Here is a 14,222-nt window from a genome sequence, read left to right as displayed (position 1 = left end):
AATGCGTCATAGCCCTACACGTGTCAAAGGATTATACGTCCTGTCAGAGGAATAGTACTTCTATAAATACCCCAATGGTACTATTCTGCAGGTACATTCTCTTACACACTGAAAATAGCTTATCTCTCTCTCTCTTATTTCTCTCTCTACATCCTAGTGGTCCAAATATCTGACTTGAGCGTCGGAGGGGGTTTCCTCAGAACCACCCCGAGGGTAGTTTACGTTTGCATCCTGTGCAGCTTTCCAGCAAGGACGTGAGCTCTCAAGACTTGGCGGACTCTTGCGAGGACGCTAACTGTTTCAAACCGAAACAGTTGTGTTTGGTTTTGATTTCATTATAAATTTTCAAAATTAAAAATCAGAATTTAAGGAATGAGATAAAGGATTGAAGCAAACCTTTTTGAATTGTTTGCTTGAGTAATTTGATGAGAGTGAATCAGTATTTATAGAAGAGGTTGGTCAGAAAATGTAATGGTGGTTGTGAGAGTTTAGCTTTTGAAAAAAATTGGCCCTAATTCAATTATTTGCTGACAAAGTTAAGATTTTTGTGTTGAAATTCTTGGTTTGTGTGTGTTGTGAATCAGACGAAGAAGAAGGGAGGAGAGGGAGGTGTTGAGTTTTCTTGGTTTTGAGCTGTGAACCAGACGAAGGAGAAGGAGGGAGATGATGAAGATCAGTTTTCCTCTTTTCTTTTCTTTTTCTCATTTAACTTTTTCTTTTTTTTTGGCTAAGAGACATATGGGTTTGGACTTGGTATTTGAGCTTTGAATTGCTAAAAATGGATGGACAATTAGTATAAGGATACCCATATCAAATGTAAAAAGTTAATAAATTAGAAATAATAAAATGAATAATAAAACAAGTAAATGATTTATTTTAAACTTTGTTAAAAAAATCAAAACTAAATGAAATAATTATATTAATAAACATAGTCATCAAATAAAATCACATTATCATAAAATAAATTTTGAGTGGAAATAATATTAAACCTTAATAAACAATCAAATAACTTCTGAAAATTCGGGGTATTACATCTACTCCTCCTTAAAAACAAAGTTCGTCCTCGAACTTCAAAATGTTAGATGTTTAATATTAACGAAACATTAGCTTTGCGCTTGTTAATATTACATTCGTCGCTCTTAAGGAGTTTCGTCCCCGAAACTCAATGATCGTACCTCAAAAAAGAGTTCAGGATAACGCTTTCTCATGTCGTCTTCTGTTTCCCACGTTGTTTCCTCGGTTTGATGATTAGACCATAAAACCTTGACTAACTTTATTGCCTTGTTTCGGGTGTTTCTCGTTTTGGAATCAAGGTGTAATAGCCTATATTTTAAGCAGGTTTAATAACGACTTTATAAATGAGATTTGATAAGTATGATAGTTGATATTTTCAGCCACGTTTTAGTCAAAGTTCGCTATGTTCATATTAGTAAAGAAATTACTTTGAGAATTATTATTTATCGTCTAAAATAAGTTCCAATCACAAATAAGTTAGTATGGATTTTATATAATAGATATAATGAGTTAAGGATTTTCAGCTTTGAAATAAAGAGAAACCCATTTTTAATTACAATTTATTTCTCCTCATCATGTCATCTACTCTTAATTGTATAGCATCACTCTCTCTTCTTCATAACTTCTCAATCAAGTGCCAAAGTGTATTTTTCCCTAAATCAATTATTCTCTTCAAGATTTCAGTTTGATTACCCAAGTGGTTGAGAATTGGGAGAAACCCCAAAACCAAAATAAAACCCCAAACAATAATCTTCTCTCTCCTTTGATTTTATACCTCGTAATGTGCATGTTCGATTTCTGCATTTTGGAGTCGCAATTTGCCCAAACTTAATGAATCCAAGTTGTAGATCTCGAAAAGTTATTGAACTTAGACCCAAAAATCACTCGATTAGGAGTTTAGAGCTATGAGTTAAGGCCTTTGTAAGTTTGGTGTTGCTACCTTCATTTCTCTCTCCTCTGTTTTTATTCCGACAATCTATTGCCTCAATCATCTACAACATGCAATTTAATTTTGCTCTTTGTTGCTGCATCAAAGTTCTAGATAACTTCGATCTAATGAATTTGGGCACAAAAAGCACTCAATTCGGAGTTCGGAGCTATGAGTTACGCCTTACACAAGTTCAGCACTGTTGCTGTACTTTATGTTGCGCTGCTGTAGTGGTTGGCTTTGTTTGCCAATGTTGTCATTGCTAACTTGTTTGCCTTGTTGCTGTCATTTTTTTGGTATTCCTCTCCATATCAAGGTATAAGCTAATTTTTCTTAATTCCTCATCTCCTTTGATTCCAATTCAAGTGTGGTGCAATTGGATTTTATATTCTGATTTTAGAAATAAACTTGGTTCTCAATTTTGTTATTGATTAGCAAAAGAAAGAAATTTTGATCAAGGATAATGAGTTAAAATTTTAGGTTTAAGGCAAGTGTGGAAATATTTGTGATATAAGTTTTATATGGAATTCTGAAAGTACGAAAGACTCTTTATTATGGTTTGAGTATTGGGAAATACTAAAGTTTAGATGGAACATAGCATCATAGAATATTCAATTATAACATGGAAACATGGAGTGAGGTATTTTGACTTGCCATAGTAATTGTAGGTGATTTATGATAATGTAATAAGGTTATATTCTGGCAATGAGAGTTTATGTATTGGAGAGAAGAAAACCTTTAAGGGGAAAGTTCATATCATGAGAATTCTGGAATGTTATAGTTTCGAGGCTATAAGTTAAAGACGGAAGTCTAAGTACAAAGACATCCTATTATGATGAAGGAAATTGTAAAAACGTGTTAGAGGATACCTTATAGCCTACAAGTAAAATATTACAGGTTAATTGTACGAGCTTAAAATTGGGTCTCGATAATAGTTAATTATCTTATAAGTCTTTGAGAAACATAATTTACATTTTGATTATGTTATTGGTTCGACTGTGGAGAGACGTTTGATTTTGAATACGTTTTATGTATATTACTTCCTTTAAAAGAATATTTGAGGTAAGTGAGATTATTTGAGATTCGAGTTTGTGTTATAATACGATTATTGAGATTCAGGTATTTTGGATATGTTAATTACATTTCAACTTTGTTTTGTTTTGTATTAATTTACGGACGGAAGTTTAAGTCGTTGATACACTTTGTAATTGGGTATGCGATACGAATTGAGAACAAGAGTATAAGTTTTGAAAGATATAAGTTTGTGTTATTGAGGAAATAAGTATTATGATTTAGTTATTGTTTTATGGGGAAAGTAAACAACATTTATGGAGCGAGATGCTCAATATGTGTTATGAAGCGGGTATTGTTCCTTTGAGTAGTCATGACCTAAAAATTATTGAGGTTATGTTTTGGAAATTCCCAATTCGAAGTACCGAGCAGGAAGTTATGTTCATTTTAAGTTCAGTGTTTTTGCTGCAATTATTTTGACAAATGTTCCACATGTTCAAGTTAAATCAACCCTTTTCTTAAAGTTTAAATGATCCCACTAAGTGCCTATATGACTTTTAAAAGAAGTAAAGAATTGATTATTTTCTTATATCTTTACACCTAACTAATAGGTGAAATTGTTGTCGTAAAATAAAAGATTTCAAAAGAAGATTCAAGTCTTGCAATGATTATTAGCAACACTATAGTAGTTGTGATTCTTTTTCCTCTCCATGGATGAATATGTGTTCTTAGGAACACGTGTGGTATTGATAAACTGTGCATTTAAACTATTTATGTAAATAAACTATGGATACAGTTGGGTAAAGGCCGATACCAAATAAGGTACGGTATGAACAACAACCCTTGGAGGATGGGTGATTCCGAATTCTCGCTGGGTGGGTGAAGTTCAGCAAATAAATAAAAGTGGGACATGTCCTGGTTAAGGCTTGCAAGCATAAATATTTAAACAGTGGGGTGACCACCTTCATTAGTTTAGAGACAGTCGACTCCTTGTGTAAGGATCCCCTCTCTATTCGTGTTCTAAATAAATTAAATGCTATAGACCCAAAGGGTTTTGAATGATCTAAGTGGTGATCTTCATGATAAAAATTCTTACTTTAATGCGATTGTGCAAGGACAGTAATCCTGAAATTTTTAAGCAAGCACCTTACTTGTGAAGCATACTGAATTCAAGCATGAATTGTATATGAATGGTCTTAAGCCACCAAAAATGAGGTTTTGGGATGAGCTTATGTATTCAACTGTTATCGAACTTTGTCTTTATGACAAGAATTATTATGTGTAGCTGATGTTACGATTTTATATAAAGTTTTTCTCCCCTATTTATATGCTAAAAGTTATGGTTATGGTGCTCTTAGGAGCCATTTGGTACTAACTCTCTTTATCTAGTTGTGGTTTGTTGTTTTGTGTTGGATTGTAGGCTTTGGGGAGCTATCTATAGTTGATGTTACGATATTATATGATCGCACATTGGATTAAGAGAGGTTGGACGCTGAGTTTCAAGATCTCGAGGATGCTTTCCGGGACTTTGAGCAAAGGAAGAACAAGGAACGAGCTTGAGCTGACCGGCCCGACAGGATCGGGCGGCCCAGCCTGAACGGGCGAAGAAACAGATTTCAGGATTATGTTGCGGGCCCGATCAGGCGTTGAACGCCCAGTCGTGATTCGGTGTCTCGCCCGATCGGGCGACTTGGCCCGACGTCGGGCGCCCCTGCCAGCTGCTGCCAAACTGCTATGTTAACAGGCCAATCTCATCAGGCGTCTGTGGATTTTGGTCATTTCCTCTGCTTTGGAGCCCGATTCCATCGGGCATCTTTGGCCCGATTGGGCGACTGACGACACGCGTTTTTTTAAATGAATAGGAGCCCGTTTTTCGAGACTTTTGGCTATTGTTTTAGGGCTTGTATAAATAGGAAAATCAGAATTATTAGAATCATCTTGGTTTTTATTATTAGTTTTCTCTAGAGAGTGTTCAAGAACCTTGATTTTAGTGCTTTGTGATTTCAATTCAAGATCAAACCTTTTGCTTATTCATAGTTCAATATAATTCGGTAATCTTTCTTCATTATTTCTTTGTTATTTCTTGCATTGTTAACTAGATTATTTTCTTAGTTATTTGCCATGTTTCAAAGTAGAGTTTTTATATGACTTTTGTTATTGTTTTCATGATTATGAGTGAGTAGTCTATATCTAGAATTGTGGAGATCTATGTATGCAATGAGGGATTGATAGATTAGTTTGATTATCTTGTATTTCAACTGTTTCCTTTGATTGATTCTTCATGCTAGAATTATAAGTTAGGCCTGATTTATATTCTTATTGTTGCAATACTGAATCTACTTCGAGAGGAGAGATACCGTATAGGCTTTCAATTATTAGGCAAAGTGACCCTTGACTATGCGAGAGCGGCTGGGTGATCTTTGAGGGAGGTAATGTTCGAGAGAAATTACATGTGCCCTAGACAGTTGACTTACTAGGTGGTTATTATTTATCCCTGATTTCCCGAATTGTATGCATAGTGATCCATGATTCTAGTGCTTTATTAACATTTTTTACACCTCCATATTCAGTTCTGCTATTTGTTTAGTTTAGTAACACAACCATTCATCTGATTTTGTTAGTATAATATTAGAGTTCAGATACGATATTATAACTTCTCCTGTGGATTCGATCCTGACTTCCCTGACTACTAGTTAGTGGACCTTAGGTTATTTTTGATTAGGTGATACGACTTTAGCCTATCAAATTTTGGCGCCGTTGCCGGGGAGACGGTTTATTTTATTTTGCTGAATTATAGTATTAAACTAACCTCTACTATGAAGAACACATGTTCTTTGGAGAATCTCACGTTTGTTTTTGTGTTTTTGGTGTATGAGCAGGAAATTGAAATCCCCAAATCTCATCCCGTTCGATCCGGAGATTGAAAAGACCGCTCGTAGACTCAGAAAGAAAACTAAACAAGCTAAGCTGTCTGCAGGGACACCCTCCCAAAAGACACCTTCTCCACCATCTTCCCCACACCAAGAACCCCCCACCTCACCTATTACTCTCAACATGGGTGAAAATGTTACTCGAACCTTCAGAGACTACGCATAACCATCTCCTAATAACGTGCCTACTGGGGTACGGATGCGCACTATTGCTGCTACAAATTTTGAGATCAAGTCTTATGTTCTGAATATGGTTCAAAATAATCAGTTCGCTGGGTTACCATCTGAAGACCCAAATCTCACCTGCAGAGATTTTTACAGTGTTGTGCTACTCAGAAGCAAGCTGGTGTTACTCCTGATGAGATGAAACTCCTTCTATTTGGGTTCTCTCTACGCGATAAAGCTTTGTTCTGGTATAATAAGCTGCCTTCCACCATCACCACCTGCCCAGAACTTTCCAAGATTTTTCTTATCAAGTGGTAACCTTATCAGAAAACTGCCGATATGAGACATGCTATAGTTACTTTCACCCAAGATCCTGGTGAGTCTCTATATGAAGCTTGGGAGCGGTTCAAGGATCTGCAGCGTCTATGTCCTCATCATGGGTTGGACCAGTGGTACTTGTGTCAGATTTTCTACACTAGAGTTGATGCAGATACACGACGGGTAATTGATGGAGCATCTGGTGGGTTCTTCATAAATAAAGCGATTGAGGAAGGGTATGAACTTTTGGAGAAGCTAACATCTACTATTCGTTCCTCTTTGAAAAAGCACTACAAAAAAAAACTATATATAGAGGCAATCCAAAATTGCATCTAAATATATATTTGTAGCCTCTAATGGTGTTTAGAAGCAATTTTCTCACTGCCTCTAATTAGTCCGTCGCTAATTATAGGTTGCCCCTAATGCCACCTTTTAGAGACAGGCAAGTTATGGTGTTGCTAATGTTGATTGCCCCTAATGCCACCTTTTAGAGACAAACAAGTTATGGTGTTGCTAACTGTTGGTTGCCCCTAATCCCACCTTTTTGAGGCACAAAACTTGAATTGTTGCTAAAGCCACTTACATTTAGAGGCGACCATCAGGTAGTCGCTAATTATAGGTTGCCTCTAATGCCATATTATTGGGGCACACATCTTACATTGATGATAAGACCATTTATATTTAGAGGCACCCATAAGTTTGTCTCTAATTTTAAGTTGCATCTAATGCAACCATAAGTCTGTCGCTAAAGGATGTTTTTAGATGCAACAACTAGAATTTCCACATTTTCGACAATTTTTTTGGGATTTTTTGACGTTTATAAGCATTGAAATAAAAAATTATCGACTCCCTAAAGGAGCAGCGAACATTTAGCCACCGATAATTAACGACACTCATTGGCTTCGAAAATGTTGAGGCTTTTTAGCATCATTGCAATTGAATATGTCGCAATCTGAAGCTACCATATAGACACTTGTAAGCGTCAACATTGTGTTATTAGTAAAGTAACAGTTACAAGCACATTCTTACATCAAAAAAAAAAATAACATTATAAATTAATAAAGGAAACTAGAAGTATAATCTTATTACGAACAATTTTGACGAATTGATACAAACATTCGGAAGAGGAAATAAAAAAAAATAAAAAAATGTAGAAATTCCATCTTCAACCGACATTCAACCTTCAGTGAATCTTCAACATAAAACTTCAACTTGAACGCAATTCAATCTGCAAATTCAACCCAAAAAAAAGATCAATAATTGCAAAATGAAAAAGAACATAAAACTGGAAATTGCAAAAACTATACCAAAAATCTATACATGTTAGTTAGCAAGTACTCCTAGTTTCTCTGCAAATTGACAATGGTTTCTAAACTTGAATGGTAGGGCAATTTCATAGACCCATGCACCTTCGTTGTCGAGGTTACTCTGACAATACTCTGACTGTATGTCCACACATGGAGAAATCAGTTTAGAAAATTCAATACCATTCCTTAAGAATAGAGCCAATCAAATACCTGTGCATTTGCAATTGGAACATCAATTTTTGGTTGATCTGAAGATATTCCCCTCCCAGTTGATAGCTCAAGAAGACCAACTGACACATTGTTTCTAGCAGAATCAGTCTCAAACGCAAGTTTGGCACGTTTCCTAGTCATTCTCATTGGTGATTCAGTAAATTTCCCTCAGGATATAGACGGGCTACGAGTAATGTTTACAATTTTCTCCTCATGTTGGTCAGTTCTGTTGCTAGAGTGGGGTTTCTCTTGCTGTAGCTGGCACAATTGCTCAACCTCAGCAGAAAGCTCTCGACCTGCATATATGTGACGCAAGGACAGCCGTAAGTCATAACTCATGATGTACCAAAAGTATCACCCCACCACGAGGGCGTCCAGTCAAGGTATATGCAACCTTGCCCAAAAGGCCAAAACCAATTTAGACTATTAGTAGTCACAATTAAAAGTTAAGAGTACTTGTATATTGAGCTGAAATTCAAAACAATAGAAGAAACAACAAAGTAGACAAGGCATTAATATTACGAAAGGGGGCATAAACAGTCTTAAAGCTAAAATTCACGTCATACAGTTGTAACTCCCATATCTAAGTAGTTCCAAATTAACCTTGCTGCTCGCTCACATTTGCACTCTTTGTGTCGAGTTCCATTTTTCCTGATACCACTGAGCTGAGATGCACCTAGGCATGCCTCTATAGCACGACTAACATCTGAATTTTGTAGTCACAATGATGATCCAAAGGGTATAACAAATATGATAATGTTTCATCTACTTCAAGTATTCAACCATCACCCCTACATTCCAGATTTCATATCAGATTCCAGGACATGAAAACGGTTATAACCAAAACCAGCTAGGCACAACCTTCTTGGCATGAATAACATCCCTAATCACAATGATGGTACAAAGGGTATAACAAATATGATACTGAATCTTGAAAATCATCATGATGGAAGCATACATTCCACATTGATTGAAGCATGTTAGTTTATAGCAATGTCTATTTAAAGGAAAAGCTACAGCAAAACGGTAAATTATTAGACTTACTCTTCTGTTTTTCCTCCATTAAACGTTGCTGAAAATCATCATATTGTTGGTCTTTAGCAGTTCTATAACCAAACCAAACAGTGATTACAATAGGCTTGAAAAATTAGGCACACTGAATCTTGAAAAGTTATATACCTCGACGAGACAACTTCTTTCGGTAATTCATCAATATCATCACACAACCTCTTGTTTTCTATCGTCAAATACTTTATAAGAGTCTCTGCCGCTGAAATGACAATCAAAGTGGACATAATATGAGGAAATAACCACCTTGATCCAAGACAAGCAATAGCATTTATATGTAGCACTTCTTTCCACAAACAATCAAGTAAAACCTTAAAGAAGAGTGAAAATCAAGCAAAATTAACACTAATCTAAAAAAAAAACTCATCAAAAAACAAAAAGTTTGAATACCAGACATAAACTCCATGAATTTTACTTCTTGTTCTTGATTAACTTGATCTAACTCATGATCCTTTGCTACCTAAATTGCACACACACACACACACACACACACACACAGAAAAACATTATTTAAGCACAAATTCGATAAAGATTTGTAGAGATCCTAGGAGTACTTGCTAACTAACATGTATATTTGTTCTGCATTATCATTGTAACAAGCATCAGATTAAGAACAACACCCATAAGTTTAGCTTCTTTTTACCACGCATGATATCACAGCTGCACTACATTTAAGATACTTTACCTGTCAATTAGCCAGAGTACTCCATCTTTAACTCCCACAACCACAAGTGGACCAATTGGTCGTTTCTGCTCCATCAGGAAGCGAGTAACCGCAACAACAACTCCTTGTGAATTTGTTGATCCCTCTACAGGAAAGTCCAACACCAAAGTAATCAATCAAACACTAACATCAAACAGTTCAAAATAGTCATAAATTTGGGGTAAGATAATAATTTCCATGGGAATTAACTTCCCTAAACATAGTTTGATGGCACATAAATCCTTAAGGAAGCAAACACAAATGTACTTGAATGTTCAAAGCTCCAACCATTTAGCATACCCAGCCAAGATAAATACAATTGAGAGCAGAATTCATACTGAGAATTTTGATTCATCGATCAACTCGCCATGCATGTAACACAATTATACTATCATAACAGCATAAAACCAGAAGCCATTCTCAGGTTTCACACTGGCAGGGGCTTCACATTAAGGCAGGACAACAAAATACTGCATATCTTGCCATCAGGTATATCTCTTGTGTCTGGTTACAAAGTGGAGTATTTTAGGATGCTCTTAAGTTGATCTTGCTTGTAAGTTGTAACAGTCTTTCTTGACATGGATATACATACATTAAGTGGAATCTTACTTGTATAATTGCCATGTCATTTCCTGTTAACATGTCATTATTCGATTTTGCATCATTTTTGAAGAGTGATGAATATCATACGAGTCCAGCTAAATGGCAAAGTTTTCGCCAACTAAAAAGATTCATTAAAAGACCCTGGTTATCTCCACCCACCCTTTTAAGTTGTAATGGTAATAAGAGAGTCGCTAACTTCTTTATTTGAACTTCCCATATGTGTAATTGATTCGTCTTGAAATGTTGAGTAAATTGGAATACGGAAAACTCTCTCCACCTAAATTTTAGAGGTAAATGTTTACAAAGGACGGAAAACTCTCTCCACCTTAATTTTCCTTTCTAAATCCCTTGTCCAACCAAACAACGGAAAATAGTTTTCGTGAAAATCATACTCTCAGTTTGTAACTATATGGGCAACATTGCTCCATCAGCCAAAACAATAAGTACTAGCTATACATACTACTCAACAGCAAGTTTCGCTACATTGAGTGATTACTAAATTAAAAACTAAGGCATCAACATCTCATATTCCACGTCCCATGAAACCAAAGTATCTATCACAATTCACAACTACTTTATAAACACGATAGTTACGAGCTCTGATGGAAACACCAAGTATCATTCACTAACCAACTACCCTTTCTTTTCTTCTTCTTCCATTTTTCTTTCCTTATAAGATGCAATTCATATATAATCCATCAATTCACAGCTATACAAAAGAAAACTCAAAGTAACAGGCAGCAACCCTAAGCTCAATTAAAGACTAATAAATAAATCAAATCTACACTATAGAAAAACAAAAAACAAGAATGAGAAAGAAGTAGAAGCATACTGATGCCAGCACTTCCAGCGGAGGACGGAGTTCCGGTGGCAGCAGAATTGCCTTCAAGAGCAGTAGCACCACCAAAAAGGATGAACCTAGGCCCAATATAACCTGGACTACCTTCTTCCCCGACCGCCGGAACCGCTGTCAAAGTATGGCCGCACCTCGGCCCAGCTCCATCCTCTTTCTTATCTATTATCGCATTTACCACCGAATAACTTGACGCACATCGAGGCCCAACTATCTGTCCTTGCAGCTGTTGTTGTCGTTGCTGCCGTTGCTGTTGCTCTCCATCTTTCTCCATCGGAGAAGAAGAAGACGACAACGATGTCGTTTGAGAAGATGAAGATTGCGAAGATGAACCTTGGTCATTTCTGAATATCGAACATCCTCGCCCTTCTCTTCCTCTTGATTTTACTTTTGCCAAAAATCCTCCCTAATTTTCGATTTCAAAGAGGAGCGACAAGGATTAGGGAATTAGGGTTTGAGATCTGAAAAGGAAGAGAAAAACAAGAATAGAAAGAGGAGTTAGAAAAATCTAGAATCGTGGCGAAGCGACCGCGCATTTCTTGTTTTTTCGGATCGAAATAAATTCAAATCACTTTAATAGCGTACATCAGTATTGCTGCGCGCGAGAGTCGAAGTGCTCGGGTTGACTAACTGGAGCACTTATTCATATTTTTATTTTTATATATTAAGAAAAAAAAATAGAGTCAAAGTATATATATTTGTGAATAGTAGCTAGCAAAATCAAAGTATTACACTTAGGGCATGTTCTCTTCGTCATAAAACAGCTGAACCGAACTGAACTGAACTTATTGGAGCTGAACTAAACTGAACTGAACTTATTGGAGCTGAACTGAACTGAACTGAACTGAACGGAATTGAATTGAATTGAATTAAATTAAATTGAATTAAATTGAATGTAATAAATATATAAATATATTTAAACAATAATAATATGAATATTAAATAATATTATAATGATAAGTAATAATAATGAATAATAATATAGAATTTTGGATATTTTTAAATGATAGTTATAAATAAATATAATTAATAATACTAATTAATGTAATAATGATAATTAATAAATTATTTTATATTATTTGTATTAATATATTAATACTTGATGATGATATATAAACAATAATATCTAAGAAGTACTTAATATTACTATTTTAATAATTAGATTTAATAATATAAAAATATTTAGTATAAAAATAATGATTAGGTTGGACCGCGAAAATTACATCTAAAACGTCTTGACGCGATTTGATTGGTTTATGGGCTAAAAAAGTGGGTTTATTTGTCTTTACTACCTTTTCCTTAATAATAATAGTAATAATAATGAGTAAAGGTATAATAAATAATTATGAAAACAATAATATATTATTAATAAAGTAATATATATATTTAAATAATAATAATGATAATAATGATAATAATGATAATAATAATAATAATAATAATAATAATAATAATAATAATAATAATAATAATAATAATAATAATAATAATAATAATAATATAATATAATAATAATAATAATAATATATAATAATAATAATAATAATAAGAGTAATTAGTAAAATAAATTATACCAACATAATAATAATATTTAACAAAATGATTATAAAAGAATGGAGCTGAGCTGAACTGAACTGAACTGAACTGAACTGAAATGAACTGAACTTATTGGAGATGAACTGAACTGAATTGAACTTATTGGAGCTGAACTGAACTAAACTGAAAATAAGCTGGGGAGAACAGGCCCTTAAAAAGAAACAAATATGGTAGTTATCACTTGCAGAAATGGTAGTTATCACTGTTGGTGTAGAAAAGATGTTTTTTATTCCTAGCTAGTAAACATGCACAACCTCGTATATAGAGCCTAAGAGGAAATGCAATAGCCAACAAGTACTTGCTTTAATGGTTGAAAAGGCATATCTATCTCTTTACCAAGTACTCCGTTGATCAACCTGTAACGTAAAGATCTCTTATATATTGATGTAGATATGGCTATATAGGTACAAGTCTAACTCTAAAAAGAAAAAGAAAAATTGAAAGAGGAAAACAATTATTGCATTGCTTAAGCTTTTTTTTAATCATCGACCACCTTTAAATTAAATCTAAGTTGAGGTCATTAAGCTTTATGCATTTGAAAACTGAAAATATATAATCGACGTAAAATAAGTTAATAGTGGATTGGTTCAAGGTATATATCTATGTGAATTGATAAGTTAAATCAAGACAACAATACTCCATTTAAGTTAATCGTTAACAAGTTATATTCAATTTGAAACTCATGTAGCTTAGTCAAATTGAAAGAAATTGATGTTACATTAGATGTATCAACATGTAAGGTGATAAACTATTTCAAGATAATAACAACAGTTTTCTACTTAAGTTAATCATCTTTAAGTTGCATTCATTTCGGAACGAAAGCATCTAATTCAATTGCAACAAATTTGGAACAATGTAACTTAGCAGATCGGTTCAATATCACAATACTCCGTTTAAGTTAGTCGTCTCTAAGTTGAATTTATATTGAAACTCAAAACAACTACCTTAACAGTACCCTAAGTTTAATTCAAGATAATAACAATACCATACTTAAGTTAATCACTTTAAGTTAAATTCATCATGGAACCAAAAACATCTAATTCAGTTGCAACAGATATAGAACATTGTAACTCAATAGATTAGTTCAACATAACAATGCTCCATTTAAGTTAATCATAACATATAAGGAGGTTTGTTAAATTCATGTATCATTTTGCACATTAACACTATCTTAATTGATTAAATCTTATTGCTTATTAACAAGATCTTGATATGAAGCCTATAAGTATCGATCAAGAAAACCTATGGCTTAAACCTCATTGATACAATAATACATCAATATAGATATTGTTATACTATATTTCACGTAAATGACTCGATTATTTGCTATATAAGTAAATCTCACTACTACAAAAAGGCAAGGAGACCATTTATAGGAGACCTGTGAAGGTTACCAACACATTTCTTAAACATAGCAAACCATTTATTATCCAAAATCAGTCTCTTATGTTTTACTATTTGAGTTATTGTGAAAGCTTTTGTGAGATAGGAGACTGCTTCTCAGTAAAACCGGTTT

The 14,222-nt window shown here is 34.3% G+C and overlaps 1 protein-coding gene and 1 non-coding gene across 5 annotated transcripts; both read right to left on the bottom strand.

The window, feature by feature from the left end:
* Positions 1-6,384: 6,384 nt before the first annotated feature.
* On the bottom strand, positions 6,385-6,491 carry LOC125493962 (small nucleolar RNA R71). Its single transcript, XR_007270284.1, has one exon. It is a non-coding gene; the product is annotated as a small nucleolar RNA R71 (small nucleolar RNA).
* Positions 6,492-7,035: 544 nt separating this feature from the next.
* On the bottom strand, positions 7,036-11,599 carry LOC104903369 (serine/threonine-protein phosphatase BSL3-like). 4 transcript variants are annotated; one of them, XM_057391872.1, is made up of 6 exons: positions 11,090-11,599; positions 9,637-9,760; positions 9,342-9,411; positions 9,063-9,153; positions 8,928-8,989; positions 7,036-8,179 (listed from the first exon to the last, which is right to left on the bottom strand). In XM_057391872.1, exons 3-6 carry the CDS (start codon positions 9,355-9,357, stop codon positions 8,052-8,054), a joined length of 297 nt encoding a protein of 98 aa, XP_057247855.1. In that variant the 5' UTR covers positions 9,358-9,411; positions 9,637-9,760; positions 11,090-11,599; the 3' UTR covers positions 7,036-8,051. The 4 variants fall into 4 exon arrangements, 3 of the variants coding, with proteins under 3 accessions (XP_057247855.1, XP_048492238.1, XP_057247854.1); XR_008967590.1 differs by lacking the exon at positions 9,342-9,411 and having other exon boundaries at positions 7,038-8,179; positions 11,090-11,580; XM_048636281.2 differs by lacking the exons at positions 7,036-8,179; positions 9,342-9,411 and having other exon boundaries at positions 8,789-8,989; positions 11,090-11,579.
* Between the last annotated feature and the right edge of the window lie 2,623 nt (positions 11,600-14,222).

This window comes from Beta vulgaris, chromosome 9 (assembly GCF_026745355.1).
Source record: "Beta vulgaris subsp. vulgaris cultivar EL10 chromosome 9, EL10.2, whole genome shotgun sequence".
Lineage (NCBI taxonomy): Eukaryota > Viridiplantae > Streptophyta > Magnoliopsida > Caryophyllales > Amaranthaceae > Beta > Beta vulgaris.
The sequence above is the reverse complement of the archived record's forward strand: the minus strand, read 5'-3'. Positions and strand labels throughout refer to the sequence as shown.